General features: G+C 43.1%; 3 protein-coding genes across 3 annotated transcripts in view; 2 read left to right on the forward strand and 1 right to left on the reverse strand.

Annotated features, from left to right (window-relative positions):
* krt222 (keratin 222) overlaps positions 1 to 2565 on the reverse strand; it is a 58097-nt gene extending 55532 nt beyond the window's left edge. Inside the window, exon 1 of the mRNA XM_028589836.1 lies at positions 2524 to 2565. The gene's annotated coding sequence lies outside the window, so the exon portion shown is untranslated. The remainder of the gene's footprint in view (positions 1 to 2523) is intronic.
* Positions 2566 to 3869: 1304 nt separating this feature from the next.
* krt97 (keratin 97) lies at positions 3870 to 10755 on the forward strand. Its single transcript, XM_028594309.1, has 8 exons — positions 3870 to 4313; positions 4938 to 5020; positions 5326 to 5482; positions 6547 to 6711; positions 7033 to 7158; positions 8019 to 8239; positions 9747 to 9814; positions 9913 to 10755. The coding sequence occupies exons 1-8, from the start codon at positions 3936 to 3938 to the stop codon at positions 10011 to 10013; spliced, it is 1299 nt and encodes a 432-aa protein (XP_028450110.1). The 5' UTR covers positions 3870 to 3935; the 3' UTR covers positions 10014 to 10755.
* A 7394-nt stretch (positions 10756 to 18149) lies between these two features.
* The window catches only part of rims1b (regulating synaptic membrane exocytosis 1b), a 106280-nt gene continuing 99268 nt past the window's right edge, over positions 18150 to 25161 (forward strand). Inside the window, exon 1 of the mRNA XM_028589848.1 lies at positions 18150 to 18316. Coding sequence (XP_028445649.1) covers positions 18150 to 18316 — 167 coding nt within the window. The remainder of the gene's footprint in view (positions 18317 to 25161) is intronic.

A 25161-nucleotide genomic window follows, 5' to 3' on the forward strand; every position in this document is an offset into this window, starting at 1 on the left:
ACATAGACGTAGTTTCTGTGACGTCACCCATAGGTTTCTGAAGAGCCATTCGCTGCGTCCGAAATCGCATTCTCACTACATACTCAATATGTATACTATCGTTCAACATACTTTTAAATAAACAGTAGTGTGTATCTTTTCCGACGCACTAAGCTGCAATTTTCAACATCACTTCCTGAGAGCCTCCTTGCTGTTGAAGACGCGTAACCATGGTAACCCCTGCCGACCTCTCTAGCAGCATTGGTGGATAATGCTTACATTTCTAAAAGAGGTGACTAACTAGACCATCAGTCATTTAAATATGTAGAAATGTAAATTAGAGCATTAACAATGTTACAGAGCTCCTTGGTTGCTGTCCGTTTGTTATGAACATTGTCGTTACTACCGCATTACATTGTGGGATACTTATGCCAGCGTAATGTCCAGTATTGCATACTGTAATATCTTAACTGAAATAGTATGTAGTTCATGTGCTACTGGTTTCACACTAAGGTTATGGACATACTAAAACATCTCACATACTGTTAGCCTACTAAATAGCTAGTATGGAATTTCGGACACAGCCATTGTGAAGCTCAGTGTGGGCGGCTCTGGCTGTCGCCATCTTGGCAGTGCCTAACTTTGCATTACTCTAGGCCTCTCTGAATACTACATCCATGCTCTAGGCTTATCCAAAAATGTGCTGCCTCAAGTGGCCATTTGAGAAACAGTTTTTGGCTTCATTTTTCAGCACCAGAGGTTGCTGCTTGGTCGGTCCAACATTTTGGTCACCTGTAATATCTTAAAGCTATAAGTGCATAGTTTCTGTCTCCCCCATGAGGAATTCTAAGTAATGACAACCAAATTGTCAGCGCATCCACATGATACAAGCCGCCCCCACCCCTACTCCACACAATTGCTTGTAACCAAGGAGGACACAGAGGATTAAAAAAACATGATGGACTCTTCAGAAGAGGTCATTATCTCAGACGACACAATCTTCTGAACATATCCATACTAAGAAATCCATAGAGAGTTGTGTGGAGATGATAGTCTTAGCTTTGTATCAACTCATTTGGCGATGGCTTGAATGGAACTGACGTTTGTTAATGCAAAACAGTTAACGTTACACACTAAAGCATTAACATTTGTTATTGTCAATGCATTTTGTAAAAACATTCACGATCCGCAAAGGATGAAGCCTGCTGATCCTTTGACTTTTTGTCTAGCGCCGCCAGCAGCTAAAAAATGTGGGGTGATCTCTAGCTCACATGGTAGAGAGTGCACCCCAAGTGTCATCCCCTCTCGCTCTCCCTGCCTTCCTGTCCATTTACTAGTTATGTCAATATCAAATAACATTTTAAAAAGCTGAAAAAATTATCTTAAAAAACAAAAATTGTTTGTCTACTACTTTTCTAATTGGCAAATGTTAGCATGCTAACACACTAAGCATTATACATTACACATGCTAAACAGTAGCATGTTAGCATTGTCACTGTAAGCAGTAGCATGCAGATGTTAGCATTTAGCTAAAAGCACCCATCCGTATATAGCCTCACACAGCTTCTTTTGGCTTTTAAAACCAGATTATGTGGACAAATTTATGAAATGATTTCAGTCATACAGCTACAATTAAAGGTGCAGTAGGTAAGACTTATAAAACTACCTTTCTGTCATATTTGCTGAAACTGACCATATGTTCCAGTAGAACCACATGAAGCAGGTCATTAAAAAAAGAATCCAGCTCCTCTGGCACCACCTCCAGCATGTAGTGGGATTTGCAAAAATCCACAGCTCCCTGTTCAGATGCACCAATCAGGGCCAGGGGGGGGTGTCTAACTGCGTGTCAATCACTGCTCATGCACACGCATTCATTCTCCCTTGTGGGGGGAGGGGCTTATAGGAGACCAGGGGCGATTCTAGGATCTGACCTTTGGGGGTGCTCAGCCCCTAATGAAAAGTTGATAGCAGTTAAGCTAGGGGGGTTTGGGTTTTTTTTTAAACCCTTAAATCATGACTTCTTGTGAGTTTTGGGGAAAGAAATAGACGGATTGAGATATGCAATTATGACAAACTATCAACAGATTCAAGGCATCTGCTGTGAAAAAAGATGGAAACTACAAAGCATGATTATTGCAGCACACATACCCAGGGGTGTTGGACTGGGGGGGGAAGGGGACTGAGTGCCCAGGGCCCTCATGTGAGGAGGGCCCAAAAATATGCTAGAATTCATAGCTTTGGCTGCAGGGAGGGGCCCATAGAAAATGCCTTTCACAGGGCCCAGAATTTGGAGCTACACCCCTGCACATACCTTGAATGGTAAAATAAGCCTTAACATATTTTTAGACAAGATTATTCATGTTTTTTTCTGCTGTTGATTTTCAACTTTTTCATCTAATCTAATAATGCCTCTGAACCAGATGGGGAAAACACAACATCTCTTTTTCTTAAGAGCCTAGTCCTCCATGAAATGCATATGTAAATATAATGTGAATGGAATGTTTTAAGTGTTTTTGCCCGTATAATATATTTCCACTTTCTCACCTGGTTCTTCCAGGTCCCTCTCTTTGTCCACTCTCTCTCCATCCTTCTTTCTCTCTCCCCATCCTCCTTTCTCCCTCTATCTCCTTCCCTCCATCCTATCACTGACAATCACATACAAAACATTTTGTAATCAACTAGAAAATAATCTTCAAATAAAAGAGAAAACAAAACACAGTAGTCCTACCATATACATGTCTTATAGACTACCTAGCCATTTTCTCACCTTGTTCATCTTGCTCTCTCTGCCCTTCTCCCTCTCTATTCTCCTCGCTCCTTTGTGCTGTCAAACAGAAGGCAAATGTAATCAACTAATCAACAGAGAATGCATTGTGTAGGCTACCAAAGTAGAGCTGATGAAGGTCCTGCTACTCCCGAAAACATGTCTTTTCGCTTTTTTCTTTTATTTGAGCCGCTTGGGTAACTTTTTTTCATTTTGGCGTTTAGACCATTGACATAACAGAAAGGTTTAGACCGTTTAGACTCGTCTTTCTCCGTCTCTGTGTACTTCCCATTTCTCCTGTGACCGTTTGTTTATCTTTGGCGGCGCACTGTGGGACGGACTAGTCCATTTCATTGTGAAAGTAGGGGGGGCTGACCTCTCTCAGCAAGCAGGGCGCCTGCAGCTGCTGGGGGCGCTGATCTGCCAATTCCCCACACAGTGAAATGATAGAAAACAGAAAAACGCTTCGCAACACAGAGGATTATTTATATATTTTTTTAAGTTAAGTGGCTGCCCGGTTCGACCGTGTCAAAAACCGCCACTACTTTGAGCACTAAACGATCTCACATTATCACAATAAGGACTTTATTTTCAGGGGTGCTGAGCTGATATTTAGGGGTGCTTCAGCACCCCTAAAAATAGCCTACCGCCTATGTAGGAGACCTTTTTGGGCTTTGGCGGACTGAGAAGTTGTTGATGTTCGAATTTTTTGGCTAAGTCCTGGATCTTCGCAATCCTACCTACAGCACCTTTAAGCACTGACTTAGGTTTTTAATATTTGAGGAAATGTTCAAAGTTTTAATTAGGCTACATTATCACAGAGGGGCTAAAGATTCAGAAGCTAACTTCAGCATGGTCTTGCTATGTGTCAGAGTCTGCCTATCTCTGCCTGAAATTAAATGTATCAGACCGACTTAATTAAAGGTGACAAGAGGAAAGCATGCATCCCACGCCTATGTGTCCTGCCAGCCGTTATGGCAGTAAACCTGAATGGCAACCCACCACGCCCAGTGTGGTCACACCTGTGATGGCGAGCAGCATCTTTCCTCCTACCTGTCGGCCGCTCCCACCTCCAGGGTGGTGGCTATAAAACCCATCTCCCGGGCTGCCTCAGCACCATCTCCTCCGCACCACGCTTTGACAAGTTTCAGTGAACGCTGCACGTGAGTCAGAACAGTTCGTCACCATAAGCATGTATCTATCAGGGTATCCCAGCATGTCCGGGTCCTCTATGGCAGGCCCCCGGCGGGCTATGAGCTTGCATGGCGGCGCAGGTCGTCAAAACGTCCGGGTGTCCTACGCCTCCAACAGCCTCGGCGCTTCCTTTGACTTGGCAGAAGCCCTCGGTGGCTCCGGAGGCGCCGGTGGAAGTGTCTCCGTTTCAGGCAACAAGAAAGTGACCATGCAGAACCTCAATGACCGCCTGGCCACCTACTTGGAAAAAGTGCGCTCTCTGGAGTCCGCCAATACGCAGCTGGAGCGTCAAATCCGCGAGTGGCTCGACAAGCAGACCCCCACCGTCAGGGACTACAGCAAGTATGAGGCAATCATCAACGACCTGCGCACAAAGGTGAGCTCAATCCTACTACTGTAGCCTACCAGAATGTTAATACATGCTTTTTCCCCGTCTCTAAACTTACCTCCAGCCATTGTTGTAATTAAACGACGACCACAAAAAAAACCCAACATTTTTTATGATAAAACTTTATACAGATTAGAATACAACCCATTATAGAAAAATCTTGTATTTCTTATTACGTATTGTCCCACCATAATGAGTCCTCAATAATTTACTGTATGCTGACTCACTATTTAAGTCTAGTCAGCAGTATCATTCTCAGTTATCATAAAATATCAGGAACAACATATATGCTATGTGCCTGTCCATTGATGTTAGAAAGTTCGTTGGAGCGCTTAAAACCAATAAAGCTCCTTTTTTTACATTTTTTTTTTAATTACCACTTCCAAGCACTTACAAGAGTGACATCTTACACTTGATGAGCAAATGTGATAACTGTCAGGTGTTAAGAAAACTATTTTGCAGATCAACAAAACCCTCCCAGCCCACATTGTAGATAGTGGGGGCACACACACACACACACACACACACACACACACACACACACACACACACCTTTGTGGCTGTATTATATGTAGATAAGAAACCACTGACAATGCTTCTCTTCTTTTTTAGATCATCGCTGCCACAAAGGACAATGCCATTCTGATGCTGCAGATTGACAATGCCAGACTGGCACAGGAGGATTTCAGAATCAAGTGAGTAGAAAGGTTATGTCAAAAACTATCAGCGCTGTGTGGTAAAAACCTAATCATAGCGTTTATAATGGCAAAAGTCTAGACAGTCGAGACTATTTTGGCAGATGAAAGAACCTAACATGATACCACGTTTGTTCAGTAGTTCAAAGCTATGTAGACATATTATCACAGGGGTATGTCTGTCAACAGAGCGATAAAACGGGTGTAACTGGTTTTAGTGGAGCTTCACGTTTCTTTTTATTGTTGGTAGTAACGCAGATTTAGTGTGTGCAGCAACATGAACCTCCATGTCTTTTTCTTGACAGGTTTGAGAATGAAATGGCCCTACGCATGTCAGTGGAGGCGGACATTGCCGGACTGCGCAAGGTTCTGGATGACCTGACCATGGCCCGGTCTGACATGGAGATGCAGGTGGAGGGCCTGAAGGAGGAGCTTGTCTACCTGAAGAAGAACCACAAAGAGGTGAGAGTTCCACTGTTAGGAATAGGATCACACCATCTCGGGTGAACTCACGTGACCAATCCTCTGCGATAGACAACACATCTTTTCAGTGTATAGATAGTGTTTAGTTTCTTTACATGATCAGAAGGAAATTACAGGTACGGTTCCAGAGAGCAGAAGGTAAACAAGGTTCATGCGACAGTTAGTCAACTGTTTGCTAAATGCCTCCCAATGTTGTCTTAAGCATATGTGCCAACAACAGGTAATGCAACACTTGTTGGGAGAGAGAGAGAGAAAGAGAGAGAGAGAGAGAGAGAGAGAGAGAGAGAGAGAGAGAGAGAGAGACAGACCTAATCACAATAAATACAGAAATATCACTCATAATAATTATAGCAGTGGGAATAATAGAATGACATGATGGCAATTATAATAACAGTAAAGATAATAGAACTATGCCTAATAGTAGTAATATCAGTTGGGTGTCACCACGATAAAGTCAGTGAACTGATTTAGTAATGTCATATCCATTTAAAGTTTGCTGACCAGGCCTTTGATTTTACTTTTTTTAATCACCAGCCAACATGGCTAAGTACATTTTTAAAGTCACCAGCCTATCAGTCATCAGATCTTCCTGTAGCCAAATTTTTACTAACTTCAACAAATGTTAATAACTTTACTACTTCATTTAATCTATACCGCACGGTAGGCACATAGTCGGCGGTTGTACAACACGTCACCACACAGTGCTCAGTGTAGGATTAGTACAACAAGCAGTGTTGCCAGAAAACGATTACGTTTCCAAGCCAAACACACACAAAACCGCCCAAATTTCTTCGCGGAAAACAGACCAATCTGGCACATCGTTTCTGCAGCCAGCTGATCAAAACAGTTACAGGGTTATTCGCTTCGTTCATCACCACACAAACTGGCTAGTAACGTTAAAATCTTTTACCCACATTTGGCGGGTTGGCAGGTGTCAATATAAAGCCCTGTTGCTGATGCTTGCTAACTTTAGCCACCATAAGCTTCATGTGGGTTTTTTATTGTACCACACCTGACCTTTGACTCTGTTTGGCCGCCTGTAGGAGATGGAAGCTATGCGTTCCCATGTTGGTTCCAGCTCTGTGAACGTGGAGATGGACGCCAGTCCTAAGGAGACCCTGACCAGCACCCTGGAACAGATCAGATCTCAGTACGAGAGCATCACTGAGAAGAACCGCCGCGAAATGGAGGCCTGGTACAAGGGCAAGGTGAGGGGAACGAGACCATACATTATGTTCATATTATGTTATATTCAATATGCATATCATACATACGTAGCAGTGATATGGCCAAAAAATTTATCCTGGAATTCACAAAAAAGCAATAAATAAATAAAGATTTTTAAATTTGACTGAAAGAGACAATTATACTGTTAATCGCAACGATTTCTGAGACTATTAATTGTACAGCAACATTTGGAATTGTTACAGCTCTACTCATCTCATCCCATGTGTCCTAAACATTGAGTGATTGTCAAATATCCTGAATAGCATTTTAACAATATTCATGTCCAATGTCATGTCTTCCAGTTTGACGAGCTGAACAGTCAGGTGGTGACCAGCACAGAGACCCTCCAGACCTCCCGAAGTGAGATCAACGATCTCAAGAGGACCCTGCAGTCCCTGGAGATTGAGCTGCAGTCCCAGCACAGCCTGGTAATTCAGATCCCACATGCACGCACGCACAAGTCCGTACTGTGATACACATTTTCATGCAGCACTTTTTCCCAGCGTTGCACAGGATATAGTTTCTTCTATTGTCAGCGCGATAAACACATCGCGAAAGGCTGTGGCTTATCGCGAAAAACACACTTTTTCGTGTTAGTTGAAAGAAAATATTAGCAGAAAACTGCATTTTTTGAAATTTTTTGTGCCTTTAATGTTCAATTTGTTCAATAACATAATGCTGGCTTTAATTTCTTTTTCAAATTCCGAAGACCGAAGTACACTTTAACATCCGTTTCTCGCATATCGCATATTTTCCTCATATCGGCCCTACTTTTTCACCACAATACAACATAAATCGGTTACACTTTACCTGAAGGTATCTACATAACAGTGACATGACACTGTCATAAACGTGTCATAAATGTTATAAACAAGTCATAAACGTTAGTCAAAGACAGTGTCATTTGGTTTTTGTCATGACAACTTATGGTTAGGGTTAGGGTTAGAGTTCATGTGTCATGACTGTGCCATGTGTTCATGACAGTGTCATGTCACTCTTATGTAGATACCTTCAAGTAAAGTGTTACCCATACATCTTTCTAACCTGTTGCATTGCTCAACATCAAGGCTTTCTTCTCTGATGTGTGCAACCTGTCTGACTAAACACGCATATAAACAGTCAATAAGCCAATAAACCTGTCAGTCATTGTTAGTAACGGCTTTCTCACTCAGTTTTGTTTTCACACCTGCGGCAACTTTAGTGGAAAGAGGGAGTTATGAAACAAGCAATTAGTGCTCAGTAAATTCTCATAATCTCCCCCTTTGTTTTTCTCTCTCCTCCCGTGTAGAAATCTGCCTTGGAGAACCAGCTGGCAGAGACGGAGTCCCGCTACAGCCTGAAGCTGAGCCAGCTCCAGACCATGGTCAACTCCATGGAGGAGGAGCTCAGACAGATGAGGCAGGACATCGAGAGGCAGCGCAACGACTACCAGGTGCTGCTCGACATCAAGACCCGGCTGGAGATGGAGATCGCCGAGTACAGGAGACTGCTGGATGGAGAGGACTCAAAGTAAGAGGGATTCTTTTCAGGAGATGATTGTCACAAACAAACAAAAAAGTCATTTTTTGTTGTGTGTTGTTGTTTATTAAGGATCCCCATTCACTGTAGTGAAGACTGTTCTTCCTGGGGTCCAACACAAGACAAACATAAGCAAACATTATAAAGCAAAATACATACTGTTATATCAGAATAATGAAACCATCCTGGATTTTGGTGATTTAAGATCAAATAAGATAACCCCATTACTGATCCCCCAGAGGGGAAATTCAGATACTGCAGCGGCACAAGACAGAAATGAGTACAGATAAATAGAGAAGTCAAAATAAAATAAGAAATACAATAGGAGGCATATACAACTGGGTTAAGAGTACAGAAGAAGCAAAAAAAAAGAAAAAAAGTGAACTATACAAGAGCTATTAAAGGCAAAGTTATGAGGTAAAAAGTTAAAAGGGATAGGTACGATAGATAAATAAATCGCAGCGAGTCTAGAATATATTTAAGCAGCAAACCCCAGAATTATGTACACTGGGATTAGGTAAAGGTACTTAGTGTCTGTATTAACATAGCAAAATAGAAAGATAACATAGGATGTGGTGAGACAATATAACATATTAACATAATATGGTATGATTTAGTACAGTATAGTATATCTTTACACTCTAAAAAATAGATCCGTAAAATAACAGAAAAAGTTGTTCATTACCCGGACTTTTACCCCGTTTACATGTACGTGGTTATTTAGAAAAACGGAGACAGTTCCCTTCCTTTGTGCCCTTCCTTTACACACAAACAGAGAATTCGCCTCTGAAAATGATTCTTTCTAAAAACTCCGGCCTTTTCTGAAAACTGACAGCTGTGCACGTGTAAACGTAGCATTAGTCCCGTAATGAAAAACAGAAATGTTGTGTGTAGCTACAGTTAAAATACCGAACATTTTCTGTTATTTAAAATGATCTCATACAAAGCTGCTCAGTTATTAAACTTCTGAAATAAAATCTGTTCTTCAATTAATTTTGAAGCAGCTTATTTTTATTTATTTTTTACCCTTTTGACACTTTTTGACACTTTGACAGTATGGTGCTTTTTTAAAGGATTTTCGACGCTTTTTTTCAACTCTTTAAACACTTTATTTTGGCACTTTTGACTCTCGCTAATCCAAGTGCTGGTTAATAATTTACATTAACTACGTTAATAACTATGTTAGTTGTCAAAGCACAGCTAAATGTCCCATAGTGCAATATGAAATGTAAATAAATAGAAATACAACTGAATCAAGTTCTATGGACAGTTTCTGTCAAAAATATACAGACACACAACTGTTAAGACACAGATGTTTCTTAGAGTGTAGCTGGACAGGCAGGTCAAATTTGGGGAAAACTAACACATTATAAACAAACTAGCTAATGTTACAATCTTGTCATCTAAATCTCTAAGCCTATTTCCCAAAATGTCAAACTATTCTTTTGACCAATTGCATTTTCTCTTCCTTTAATTGTAACTTGTGTCTATCTTCTAGTAAATCTGTTGCCACTGTACAAAAGACTGTGGTCAAAGAAGTGAAAGAAGTGGTCAAAGAAGTCAAACGTAAGTTTACATCACTGCAGAATTTTTAATTTTTTTAGCTCTTTGCTTGTAAAAAAAGAAAAAAGAAATATACTAAAGATGAGTATTTCTGTCTGCAGCCGTCAAAACCCAGCGGAGGAAGGTGGTGATCGAGGAGATCGTTGATGGAAAAGTGGTGTCCCGCACCGTAGGAGAGGACACAGAGATCATCAAGGACTAGACAGACTGGATCCCAGCACATCTGGGTCAAAGGATAAATGAGCTTCAAGAGGCTCTCCTGTACATGCTTTTGTTTCTGACATCCATTCTAAAGTCTGCCAAACAAACGTGAAAAAGTGTGATTATTTCACCCAGGTCTGAAATCCATCTAATTTATTTCTAGTTGATATTTGGATTCATTGTCAGAAAATATTTTAAATAAGCAGAACAGAAGAATTTGTAAGAATAATTGTGTAAATGTAGGAAAGAGCCAGATTATATACAGTGCCTGAATTACATATTTTTTAGTTTTATATCACCCCAAAACAGACTGTCCTCTAACATGCCTCCTGCAATACCAAATGTACACATTAGGTGACACTGTGAGCCCCAAAAAGGGATTGCACTTTTGCAAAAAAATTTAAATTTTTAAAACTTTTATCAAAGTTACTGAATGATAAAAGAAAGATAATATCCCCTATCTAATTTGGATCTTTTTTTATTTTAGGGGGAAGTGTCAGTGAGAGAAGTAATAGAACATATTTGTGCATTTAATGTTATGTGAAATATTGTTGTCAAAATAAATGCGATCCAAGTACAATGACCATAAAGAAATTAGACCATTGTCAGTATGATTACCACGTGTCTGTGAAGTAAATTTCGACCACACTTCCCATAGTCCCTGTGTGAGAAAGGGATTTTTGGATCTTTGATGTCTTTTTCTGAAGAGAATAAACATCTGCCTTCCGCTTGTTTTTCTGTTACACATTCATTTCCTGTTATTTTAACAGTCGGAGAGAATTTTCCTTTTTTATCTCTGCTTAGCCTTGTGCTCTGTGCAAATCTTTTTTAAAAGCCCACAGTGAGAGAGTTCATTTAACCAACAGATCTTTCTGTGTTACACTTTCTTCAGCACTCTTCAATACATCGACACATAATGTCTCATTTTCCTTAAATGTATATTTACAGTTGAATCAGTAGCCTATATTTCATAATCTCAATTGACATTTGAAACAGTGCCTGTGACTGCCCCCACTATTGTAAACATATATATTTAATAGTATTCGTGTTTAAATTCATAAATTAAAGAAACTGACTGATTCTTATATGATTTCATGTGAAAAATATGATGATGAATAAAACACACTTAACTCAGTGGTTTTGCAGTTCTATCTTCAGGACTGTTGGGAATTTACATTTCCCATATTTATGTTTTATATCTTGTGAGGTTTACTGTAAAAAACAAGATTTAATACAACTAAATAATTATGTGCAAACATGCCACGTGTGTTACAGTCTAGAGGCTAGGGGGTCAAGGGGAGGGTCCACACCATAAATAATGACACCAGGGATGGTCTTTCTTTAAAATAAATAAATTAAAAAAAATTCAACATTAAGTTCAGCCCTCCTTCCCCCTCAAATACATTTTGTACAGTCCCTTACTTGTTCTGGTATGACCAAAAGCTTCTGGTTGCTAAAAGTTAGCTAATGTTAGCAAACGTATAGCCTTGCATTGCCAGACCCTCCTCCACAGCGCTGCATGTTCTGGTTTATTGGCCTTTCTTTAAACCAACCACAATCGTCATGGGCGGTGCTAAGCTCCGCATGGAACAACGGCGTCTCTGCAAAACAGCCTCGGGAATAGAGTGGAAAGCTTTTTTTAAGTAGATGTAGGAAAGCATTCAGAAATGTCAACAGATGAGGCATCAGCTCACACGGGGCAACAAGCGCACGTTAACACAGGCGCGCACCTACATAATAAGCTGTTTTAAATTTAAAATGATCAATGCCTTATCGCGGTGATGTGACCGAGCCCGACCCGAACCCCAACATCATTTCTAAATATCTGGCCGAACCCGACCCGTAGGGTACCATCGGGTCCCAACGGGCTCGGTTAGGGTATCCATCCTCTACTCGGGAAGGAATTTGTTTTGGTGGAACATGTGTACGTTCAAAAGTAGTTTTATGGTGTAGACACATATAGCCGACGGACGACGGTTGACAGAAAACCCCGTCGATATGATCAGTCGCGTCCCAAGGTCCAAAAAACTGCCACAGAAAAGACCAAAAAGACGTGAGGAGACGAGACGTAATACAGCTCCATAACAGCAGGCTAATCTGTAATGTTGCCCAAGAAATGAAAACCGGCAGCTGATTGGACGAACGCGTCACATGGGTTTGTTTTCTCTGGAAATTCAGACCTGGACTGTCATGGCGGCCGTTCAGAATCTCATATTGTACTAAAATAGTTCACTGAAACGTGTTTCTGAAAATATTTTAAGCGAGAAATAGACCGTGCAGTTGCTGAATCTGTCTTCATTTCAGCTCAACAAAGGTCAGTTTAAAAGATTTTCGTCAGATTTTGTGAGACTGTAGTCACCCCATTCCGCTCGTCATTTCCTGGTGAGTCCCGACGGCCCTGCCGCCGACCGAACATGTCAGGTCGGCCAAAATGAACGCAGCCCCCCAGACGGACGACGGCACGGGACACACTGAACAGATTTGAGTCACTGACCTCGCCAGACTGTCCCACGGCCGATAATCGGCCTGGTGTGTCCCGGCCCTTAGTCGTGCAACAGAAAACTCAGATTGGACAGATAGTCTAGCTAGCTGTCTGGATTTACCCTGCAGAGATTTGAGGAGCAGTTAACCATAGTCCTCACAGTTTAAAATTTCAACACAAAGAAAGCCCAAGGTAACGGATATCCAGCCTAAATGAGTGAAATCCGGCAGAATTTCCAGCGGGAACGGAGCAATTCCAGAAGTGGAACGTCGCGGATTTAGACTAGCAAACTTCAGCTAGATATTACTCTGTAACAGAAATCACTGAACCAGTTTGCAGACTTTATGACTTCTCCACTTTTGCTACTATTTCACTGTTTTAGCTTTTAGAATGATCCTGTCAATGTCACGTGTGCCAAGAATGGCTACTGTTCAACAAACGTTTCACAACCTGGCGTTACAGTAACTGACTTCAAACACATTGTAGTAGCTTGTAAGGGCTGGCTACCGAGTGCACTACTTTTTAGGCATCTAAAGCTTCTACCAAGATCTAATAATGTCTGTGATTGGCTCTCAAACGTTACACATCGTAGAGACACGCAGGAAAAACTACGTTACCACAGAAACAGGGCTGATGTAGTAGGAGCTGAAAAATAAAGACATTTGTGCCGTAATGAGTAATGTTGTAATTTCTTGTTCCATCCATCCATCCATCCATCCATCTTCGTCCGCTTATCCGGTGTCGGGTCGCGGGGGGAGCAGCTCCAGCAGGGGACCCCAAACTTCCCTTTCCCGAGCAACATTAATCAGCTCCGACTGGGGATCCCGAGCGTTCCCAGGCCAGGTTGGAGATATAATCCCTCCACCTAGTCCTGGGTCTTCCCGAGGCCTCCTCCCAGCTGGGCGTGCCTGGAACACCTCCCTAGGGAGGCGCCCAGGGGCATCCTTACCAGATGCCCGAACCACCTCAACTGGCTCCTTTCGACGCAAAGGAGCAGCGGCTCTCTCCGAGCTCCTCACGGATGACTGAGCTTCTCACCCTATCTCTAAGGGAGACGCCAGCCACCCTCCTGAGGAAACCCATTTCGGCCGCTTGTACCCTGGATCTCATTCTTTCGGTCATGACCCAGCCTTCATGACCATAGGTGAGGGTAGGAACGAAAACTGACCCGGTAGATCGAGAGCTTTGCCTTCTGGCTCAGCTCTCTTTTAAATCTACGGTGCGATAGATTGAATGCAATACCGCACCCGCTGCGCCGATTCTCCGACCAATCTCCCGCTTCATTGTCCCCTCACTCGCGAACACAACCCCAAGGTACTTGAACTCCTTCACTTGGGGTAAGGACTCATTCCCTACCTGGAGAAGGCATTCCATCGGTTTCCTGCTGAGAACCATGGCCTCAGATTTAGGTGCTGATCCTCATCCCAACCGCTTCACACTCGGTTGCGAACCGATCCAGTGAGTGCTGAAGGTCGCAGGCCGATGATGCCATCAGGACCACATCATCTGCAAAGAGCAGCGATGAGATCCCCAGCCCATCGAACTGCAACCCCTCCCCACCCCGACTACGCCTCGATATCCTGTCCATAAATATTACAAACAGGATTGGTGACAAAGCGCAGCCCTGGCGGAGGCCAACCCTCACCTGAAACGAGTCCGACTTACTACCGAGAACCCGGACACAGCTCTCACTTTGGTCATACAGAGATTGGATGGCTCTGGTAGAGACCCCTCACCCCATACTCCCGCAGCACCTCCCACAGTATCTCCCGGGAACCCGGTCATACGCCTTCTCCAAATCTACAAAACACATGTAGACCGGTTGGGCATACTCCCAGGCTCCTCCAGGATCCTTGCGAGTGAAGAGCTGGTCCGTTGTTCCACGACCAGGGCGGAATCCGCATTGTTCCTCCTCAACCCGAGGTTCGACTATCGGCCGAACCCTCCTTTCCAGCACCTTGGAGTAGACTTTACCAGGGAGGCTGAGAAGTGTGATACCCCTATAATTGGCACACACCCTCTGGTCCCCCTTTTTAAAAAGGGGAACCACCACCCCAGTCTGCCACTCCTTTGGCACCGTCCCAGACTTCCACGCAATGTTGAAAAGGCGTGTCAACCAGGACAGCCCCTCCACACCCAGAGCCTTGAGCATTTCTGGACGGATCTCATCCATCCCCGGGGCTTTGCCACTGTGGAGTTGTTTGACTACATCAGTGACTTCCGCCTGGGAATAATTTCTTGTTGTGTTATTAAATTGGTATCGGAAAAGTATCGTTTAGGAACCGGTATCAAAGTCACGGTATTGGTATCGGTACCGGTATCAAAAGTTTTTGAACGATACCCAGCCCTACTTGTAAGTGGTGAAAGGTTGACAGTAGCCTATATTCTCTCCCTGAACATGCAGTGTTTTTATCTGTCCACTAGATGTCGGTAGGTTCACTTGATTAAAGTCTTGGATATGGAGACCTCTTTCTGTGGGAATGTCTTCAGTTAGCAGTACTTCCAGATCAGAATGTAACTTAATAAAAATATTATTTTATCATTACTGATAAGTTCCAATAGTCACAAACAGCAGAGAACCCTTTCACATTAGCTTACCTAAGTATTGGTGAAAATTTCGAGACAAAGACACATTACAGTAGCAAATGTTGTTTTGAATGCTGTCACCTACAGCACATTTGATAAAGCTTCTGGAAGTATCACAGGGGGTTTGGGGTGATACTTCCAGTACCCATGATACTTTTGAACTTAATGCTCAGCTCAGTTTCTATTTTAAATCCATTTTTTGCAGTTTCTATTTTAAATCCATTTTTACTTCTTCACAATATTACAATATGGTAAATATAACAAATATGTGACGTAACCTCTTTCTTTAGAGGATGCTGTCAATCTGCAGTCGAATCCTTTTACACACACAAAAAAACAATTCCCTTGATCTAAAAAAAGTTGTAATCATGAATAAACTTATACAGTATACTGCTGCATAGCCACTGGTATCCAGCAGGGAGCTCTCTTGCCAAAACTACCTAACAACCCTCAACACTTTGATTCTTATTTATTCTTGTTTTGCACAGCAAGGAGCATATTTGTATTTGCTCAGTATCCCTTGCAGAATGAGAGAGCACTCATTCTGAATAAAAAAGCTGTAGAATGTGTGCTATTGGTGCTAAAGATAGGTAAATCTGTTTTTTAATTGTTGTTTTTTTCACTCAAGGGGCCTTTCAAGGTGTTTATGTGAATTATGTTTCTCTCTGTATTTCACCATTATTCAGCGATTACATTTCCATGGGGTGGTCAGACTCAAGTCCATGCAGGACACTTGTCATTCCTTCCCTGTCTGTCCCTGAGGAGACACATAGGCTAGATATGGGAAAAGTTTTGAAACATGTATTTTTGTGTGGTTCCACCCCCTCAGCTGCATTAAAAAACAGTGAAAAGCTGACTTTCAGAACACCTCTGGTGCATTAACATATGACATTTAATAGTTCACGACTGTGCATTTGATCCTATAGTTACTATATGTTTACCAATGGCAGGCATTATCAGAGCTGACAGACCTGATTGAACCCAAGTGTAAAGCGAAGAGCCATTAAGAGCCGGGCCTGTCTGTCCTTACAGACTCCACTCCGGGTTTATTTATAGTCTGAGGTCTGCAGCACAGATCTGCTCTGCTGAGGCACGACTGTGTCACTCAGGGCTGGTGGTCCCCAGTCACGACCGAAATGATGACAAAATTCTGCACCACGGGAAGCTGACGTCACCACGGAGGTGACTGTACCGCGGTGACGTCACGTGACGGAGGCTGGGTGGCAGGAGCCGGGGTTAATGCCATCTGCTGGATGGATTCAGACACTCACCCAGCATTACGTCATCGGGGAGAAACCGGTGCCAGCTGAGAGTCTGGATCTGAAGGCAAAAGTAGATCTCTTAAAGTCTGCCTTATACTTAGCCTGTTTGGCTTAACCTATAGGAGTTAACCTATAAGAAAAATAAATAAATACAAGAAAATATAAGATAAGATAAGATAAGATTAGATAAAGGGACAACAGTAGAGAACTGGCATTTTGGCTGCCATTGCCAACATTGATATTGATCAGTGTGTACTATCCCTGTAGGAATTGGAAAATAAATAAATAATAGATTACATTAAATAACATAATACAAGGCAATCGAGTTTGTATTGCAAACAATGTTTTTGTTTTAGCTAAGAAAAAGTCTTGCAGCCAGGTGAAACACAGAACTAGGACTAGGCTAAACATAATAAAACAGAGTAATAAAGACTACATAAAACATATAATAAAAGTGACAAGACGTATATACTGTATCACGTATTTATTGAAGCGGCATATACAAAATACACATGCAAAAGAGTAAAACATGAATAAAACTAAACTGTGCTAGTAGGCCTATATGTGCTACAGTTGCAACGGATTGTGGCCAAATGGAGGATCAACTGATTACCTATTTTTCTGGTTGGAAGCATTCAAAAGATTTAGCAGCCTAGATGTTCGAATAGCTCCAAAAGCTAACCAAAGAAACGGGGCGACCTTTAGCTAAACCCAGTAGAGTGTAGCCTACTCTCCACGTAGGCTGAGTCCTTGTCAGCGGCTCGGGTTCGAATCCGACCCGAGACCTTTTTCTACATGTCATCCCCTCTCCCTCTGCCCTTTCCTGTCTTCAAGCTATCCCTTTAATTAAAAGCCCAACAGTAATCTTCCAAAGAAACGAGAAGGAAAGATCTGTGCCAACACGGTGCTGTTCTGTCGAGCTGCTGTCCATGGTGCTGAATGGACGAATGGCTACTGACAACTTGAACCGCTGCAACGTGGGCTCCACGTGGTTGGAAATAAACACGCTTTAATAGCCGGTTGATTTATTTGAATTGACAAAACACTAATTATCGCGAGAATCGGCAGTAAGGGTTGGTCATGGCTGTTAAACGCCACCCCTGGTGAGTTTTCGAGACTTTTGTGTCTGTGTGTGTGTGTGTGTGTGTGTGTGTGTGTGTGTGTGTGTGTGTGTGTGTGTGTGTGTGTGTGTGTGTGTGCAGCCACAGCAAAGGCTGATCTTGTGATGATGGTGAGGACCCCATTCTCACATGAGTAAGCGATCCTCCGCAAAAAAACGGGAAAGGAGGGTTGCATCCCATTGACTGAGAGAGAGAGAAAGAGAGAGAGAGAGAGAGAGAGAGAGAGAGAGAGAGAGAGAGAGAGAGAGAGAGAGAGGCAACACGGACTCCGCCTATACCGCCCTAACATCCAGCTCCACTCCGACGACGGCACCACAGACAGACCAGCTGAGTGATCCAGGCTCCCCCCCTCAGCTCGACTCAACTCCCGGCGTGAAGAAAACGGACATGGGCTCCCCGTGAATCCAGGCGGTGGAGGGCAGAGGCAGGCCGGCGGGGGGGGGGGGAACGACGACGAGAGCGTGGTGGGAGAAAAACACCCAGAGAGGACAAACAAAAGCACAACCGAGGGTGCCTGCGACCATGAGCGGCTCGCGCTATTCACCAGAGCCGCTGCCGCTCCGCCCGCGGACCATGGCGTGAGGCGTGGCTCGGAAACGCTCCGGGAAAAGCTGTCAGCCGAAACGACTCGCCGAGGAGGAGAAGGTGGTGGGGAGGTGGAGGTGGAGGTGGTGGTGGTGGAAAAGATGTCCGCCTCGGTGGGGCCCCAGGGTGGCCCTCGCCCACCCACCGCGCCGCCATCCATGCCGGATCTGCCGGACCTTAGCCATCTCACCGAGGAGGAGAGGAAGATCATCATGGCAGTGATGGCTCGGCAAAAGGAGGAAGAGGATAAAGAACAAGCCATGCTAAAGTAAGGACAACATTTTTTTTCTTCTTCTCCTTTTCCGTGGAAGTTATAATAACGCATAGCAAAGCCCCCGTTAGAAAGATGTCAGTCGAACATTACCAACAGCCCAGTGTTACCACCGTAGTGGTCAACACCACACACCCATACCACCATCACACCCAGGAACCAGTAGCCGATGCACTTGTCGAGGTGGTTGGGTGCTCCCCAAAAAAATGTGGCCAGCTACATTAAGGCACAGCAGAGCAGGAAGAGTTCAGGATGGGTTTGTAAAAGAAGTCAGCAGCAGAGATACAGCCGGAAGCTGCTGCTGGAATCAATCAATACATTAGGCTAAACAATCTAGTCCCAGTGAAGGGAGATGACCCGAAACAGGGTCAAACGGGTTACAGGTGCAGATAGGACCGTGAGGATGGGGTGTGACAGTGCTGCTGCTGTGTGTGTGTGTGTGTGTGTGTGTGTGTGTGTGTGTGTGTGTGTGTGTGAGGAGGGAGGGAGGGGGGGGAGAAGATGAATCATAGCATTTTCCACCCTTCACCCACTTGTTTTCATCAATGGGGACAGCACCCCATCCCTCAGTTTACACATCCAACACCGCTCTGATTTCCCTTTTACGCACGCTGGAGTGGCTTTATTGGTGTAGATTTTTGCAGCCGCGGAGTGAATGTGTGTGTGTTTGTGCGCGTCTATGTGTGTGTTTGTGTGGGTGTGTGTGTGTGTGTGTGTGTGTGAGAGAGAGAGAGAGATCGCTTTGACAATAATAGGAACAACAATGACATTATAGCTCACTGGGCCTGGAGCGACACAGACCGTTTCATAAGCCCGACAGACGGACGGTGGTGAGGCGGCGTGTGTTCGATCATTTGTGCTCCCCTCAGCGGAGAGAAGACGATGGGGTGTGGTTGGGATTCTTAGCAGCGTGGAACCAGACACGATATAGCTAGATGAGAAAAGAGACCGGATATATTGTACAGGAGCACCTTTGAAAACCCTCTGTATACAAGACCAAATGGCGATCCATCGTCAAATACTAAGAACCTGAGCTGTGTAGGAATAGGAAGAAGAAAAAAAAAAACAGTGATACATTTCAGAAGGATGCTATAGGCTATAACTGTAAAAGCCACTAAAGGAGCATGATGGGAAAATGATAAGAGATAGCTCTAGGTCGCTGTAAACTTACTGCCTGTTAGACAGACATTACAGTGTTCCGTGATGAGGGCTGGGTGTGCTACAGCTGCCTCATACAAAGCCTTGGTTACATTGCAGTTTGATGCCTCAGGGGTTTCCACCACAAGCAATGGCAATTTGAACCTCCAGAGCCGACCCGCACCTGCACTGGAACATGTGACGCCTCCCGTCTCTGGCGTCATTATGTAGGATGTTGCTGTAGCAGGCGTGCAGCATCCCATAGCACCCTGGCTCCTTGCTGCCATTCTAATGGCTGTTTTCATTTCCTGACTGCAGCCTAAAGGAAGCTGGGTGAGAGCCGCATGGCTGAGAGGAAGTGATGTAGTTAATGTTCCATGAGGCACAGGCTCAGGTTCAGTCAATAATGGCTTCATCATCTGGCTTAACCACTCCATGGTTCCAGCACGCTTTGGATCAAATGAAAAGTGGGATCTTAGAGAAACATCGAAATAATGTTTAGGGAGCAGTAGTGAAGCAGTCTTATCATAAATAATATTTACGACAGTGTGCAGAGAGAAAGTGTTGTCACACCTCTGCAAAGCCAGGGTCATCATCATCATCATCACACACACACACACACACACACACACACACACACACACACACACACACACACACACACACACACACACCCCTATTTCTTAGATAACAATGTCTCAACATGATGGTGCGTTTTGGATGTTTGTACATTTATATTTTCCATATACAGTATCTTTTTTTAAGGATGATTCTTTGGGCTTTTTGGCCTTTATTGATAGGACAGATGAAGACAGGAAAGGAGGTAGAGAGAGGGGAGGAAATGCAGCAAAGGGCCTCGAACCCGGGCTGCTACGGTAAGGGCTGAGCCTTGGTACATGGGGCGCAGGTGAGCTACCAGGGCACCCCACCATATACAGTATCTCGAGTGATGGACTCTAATGGCGCTGTGGCAAATGGCATCCAGTGGTTTAAGAGTATGCTCTGCAGCATTAGCATGCATGATAGCTCTGTCGAGTAGATAGTTATGGACTATGGTTAATGGATTGTATAGCCTAGCTATTTTGCTGTGTTTTAGAGAAGAAACGAGCTCTGCTGTGGTTTATGAAATATTAGTGTATGAGCAAAATGAATGTTGTTGAACAGTCTGCCACCAGAACAAATTCTTAAGTACTTATAATGCAGTATGGCAGGTATCTTCAACGTTTTTTAGGCTAAGGACCCCTTAGCTGAAAGAGAAACAGAGCAGGGACCCCCTACTTATATTGTAAAATTTAGTTCAAAATAAAAAAACAGCCTACAATAGTGTGCTGGGTGGCCAACGGCCTTTACACACGATTACGCTTTTTATGGTGAAAGCTATTCAAATATTTTTTGACATATTCATATACATTTATATGTTTTAATGTTAAACATACATGTGGCACAGTGAATACTTAACTATATCTGGATTGCCACCTTAGTGGCTAGCTTACCTATTGGCCAGTAAGTCTGTCATCAATGTTGTGTGTTTCTTTTTTTCACAAATAGGCTGGTTTATCTTTGCTAATAATATGTTGGATTCATGTTAATGTATATTTTCAGACATTACTTTCATCAACTATTTGAAAAATTATTAAACAACAATTTGAGTGGGATTACATTAAGAACGTCCTACATACAGTAGTTATGTATCTAGCTACATTCCTGAAAATTAGCATCAGAAAAATGGCAACAAACATGGATTAGATTGACACATTAATACAGGTTGTTGTTAGTTAACTTACAGAAATAACAACTCTTAAACTGCCATATTCTTTTTCAACAGCTCCTCCACCACAGCTTCTGTGTGGAACAGAAATGCTTTGTTTCTGGGTGTCCCCCCCCAATGTGGAAACAAAAACGCCCTTGACCAAAATAATTGTGATTATGATTTTTTTTCCATAATCAAGCAGCCCTACTTAGAGGTCAAAAAACAGGGCCGGTGAAACTTCTACAACAAGTTTATTTGTATTGGAGGAGTGGGCCTACAGTAAATAACAGCCAACAATGATTTCCCCTAGCAGTGAAAAGTCAGCTGCAAAAGAACATTCTGTACCTTACGTCCTAAGACTATTCCCCTGGTCAGCACTGTCCAATCGGGTTGCAGCGTTGCCTGAGACCTGAGCAGCTGGCAGTGATAAGGTTATACTGATACTGGCCTTTATCTGTCATGAGTTTAACCTCCAGCATGAGAGGAACTCAGGCGGCCCGATCTGCGCCAGAACACCTGGTTCTGAGCTAATAATGTGCTAGGTCAGGCTGGGATTCACAGCGCTAACCAACACTTTGTCCATGTCCAGTGGGGGATTGTAACCAAGTACATTTACTCAAGAACTGTACTTAAGTACAACTTTGAGGTACTTGTACTTTACTGGAGTCTTTTCTCTTCACATGCCACTTTCTACTTCTACTCCACTACGTCAGAGAGAAACACTGTAGTTTTTACTCCACGAGAGAGACGTGCACAGACATTTTGGGGGCAGGGGTTAAAAAAAGGACACCTCTTACAAGTATTTATTTAAACAAAACGTTACATATATTAACACAACTCTGACTTCCTTACCAATTCAATTGTAATCGGAACTCATAAAAGTCGGATCTAAATTTCGATTTTTTATTCAATAAATACATTTGTTTGACTGGAAAGCTGTGCACAAACAAGAATATCTATCCATCTATCTATTCATTTATTTAAAAATAAAAAAGGTCAGGTGCTCAAGCCCCCTTTGATGTCTATGCTCTGTCCACACACATCTGACAGCTTTAGTTACTAGTTACTTTACAAATTTAGATTTTTGCACAGAAAACACATGTAGTTTATAAAATATGAGGTTTTATTATAAATTAAACTACCCAACAACATAACGGCCTACAAGTCCAGCTGAGATAATTAGCCGATTAAACACTGAGTTGATTGACAGAACTGTTTGGATCGTTTCCAGTTTCTAAAATGTGAGGGTTTTTCTGCATTGAGTACTTTGACTTTTAATACTTTAAGTACATGTTCTTGATGATACTTACATACTTTTACTTAGATAACATTTTCAATGCAGAACTGTTACTTGTAGCAGAGTATTTTTACAGTGCGGGATTAGCACCTTTACTTAAGTAAAGTATCTGAATACTTCTTCCACCACTGTCCACGTCTAATACACTATATATACTTCAGAGACTCCCTCCTTTGACTTGCTAAACCTCCATTGACTTTCTTTGGTGGATGGGGGGGGGCTGTCATGCTGTAGGGAGAGAGAGCCAAATGCTGAACGCAGCAGTGAGCAACCTCTCCGATGCTGTGGTGTCAAAAAATCCGGAAACCCAACACTGCCAACTTCCCATCCACCCCCTGGGAGCTTTGGAGGCTTCCAAAATGTAAATATAGAAATAATGTGTAAAATATTGATGCTCTCAGCAGAGAGGTTGTAGACATTTCAGATGGGGGTGGAGTCATGGACGCACAACACAGAGCCTTAAGGGTTGGAGTGGCGGGTTAATGGAGGAGCCCACTTGTGTTGATGTTAAGGCAGAGCTAAAGTACAAGTAAACACTATTAGTAGTAGCCTATAATTGGTTGAATTTACTGGGAACTCACATCTGGCTTTAGCATTATTGTTAGTAACATGCTTTAAAACGTTTCGGGTTTGTCACTCAATACAAGGTGCCGATTGGCTGGAGTTTGTTCCTTCACACCAGATGGACAGAAGAAGAAATTAGAACCTAGGGCACAGAAGGAGGGAGAGAAGGGAGGATTTAGAGGTTTTAAGGATTAGAGCGGTGGAGAGAGAGAGAGAGAGAGAGAGAGAGAGAGAGAGAGAGAGAAGGGGGAGACAGGAAGGGGTCCCACACACACACACACACACACACACACACACACACACACACACACACACACAATGCTAATCTCTCTACCAGGGCTCCCCATGGTGGCAGGCTACAGGGTGCATATAGAGGGCAGCGTAGCCCCCCCTCCCTGCCTGCTGTCTGATATGGCTGCTACTGTCCACCAACAGGTCAATTTTAGTTTAATAGCCAAGTTCAACAGTAGGTTTTAAAGTGCTCATATTATGCTTTCTGGCTTTTCCCCTTTCCTTTCTGGTGTTATATATCTTTTTGTTGCATGTTATAGGTTTACAAAGTGAAAAAGCCCAAAGTCCCCCCCCCCCCCCAAAGGGACTTACCATCTCCAACAGAAAACACTGTTCACCAACTGCTCCAAACAGCTCTATTGTAGTCCAGCCTTTACTTCAGAGACAAACGTGGTCACTTTGCGTCACTTTGCGTCACTTTGCGTCACTTTGCGTCACTTTGCGTCACTTTGCATCACTTTGTAACACACGTTATAATGCTCGCCTAGCTACTAGTGTGGCACGCCCTCAAACCAAGCTAGTTAATATGTATTTGTGTCAAAATGACATATAAACATATTTTCCTATTGGCGTGGCTCGAGCCGTGCCTGAGACGTGCGTATCACCCAGGCAGTGTGTAAGCTCTAACCTGTTACCATGGGAGCCCAAATAAAAACGGACACGCCACGCAGCTGACACGCTCACGCCACACAGCCAGTGTGAAAGAGGCCTTAGTGTCCTATAGCTCATCGTTTGGGTTTTTAAGGCCCTCAACGTTACTCTTTTAATTCATTATCACTGCTCTCATCAACCCCATTAAAACAACATTTCTCTCAACATCTTGTCTAATGCTTCTTACTGCTTTTACCAGCCTCCAACTGCCCATTGTGTCCTCCAAACATTGGTCCTATGATAACATCAATGACTTTTGTGTATTTTGTATGAATCATTCTATCCTGTTTAAACAGATACCCTTCTTCTAACTCGGATAGATTTCTCTTGTTTGCATAGTGGCTAGCTGAAAACAGTAGCAGTTAGCGTTACAGTATGTCACGTTACCAAATTTTGTCTCTAGAGTCAAACAAAAAGATTCCCACTTAACACAATTTGGTACTTTCAGCTGAGATAAAGAGAAACATTTTCCCGAGCAGACTTAAGAGTTTCAAGGTTTCTGCGAGAAAAATGCTAATGTTGAATTATGGATCAGGTCTGAAAATAGCACTCACTTGGAAGCAGTTCCTGAAATATTTAAATATTCAGTTCACTGGCTGCTGGTGATGTTCTGAACCTCTTCTTTTTCTTGTTAATCTGGTTCCGTTTTGGCCCACTGTTGAATTCCATTAATTACAGTGTGAAATGCAGATCTGTGTGTGTGTGTGTGTGTGTGTGTGTGTGTGTGTGTGTGTGTGTGTGTGTGTGTGTGTGTGTGTGTGCATTTGATTATGTATTTCAATGTAAATGAGGAAACATGTTCATTCCAATCTTACATAGGTGAACATATGCACTTACACTAGCACTCTTCCTCACACACATAATACTTACACACATTCAAAATCTACGCATACCCACCCTCACGTACACACAGCATCTAAACAGTACGTCTGAGAGCATGTGTACTGCAGTACTGATGACAGGCAGTGCACAAAATGTACCACAGATGCATGGTGTTGCTGTTTTCTCGGCCTGTGGATGAAAGCTTGCAGGAGATAAGAATGCTCTTGCAAAGACAAAATGCCTCTACTGTTACTGTACTGTGTTTCCTGTTGCTTCGCAGCCAGCTTCCACTCTTTTTCCAGGCAGCTGGATAGAGTGCGAATGCATGTG

Source organism: Perca flavescens, chromosome 2, assembly GCF_004354835.1.
Source record: "Perca flavescens isolate YP-PL-M2 chromosome 2, PFLA_1.0, whole genome shotgun sequence".
Taxonomy (NCBI): domain Eukaryota; kingdom Metazoa; phylum Chordata; class Actinopteri; order Perciformes; family Percidae; genus Perca; species Perca flavescens.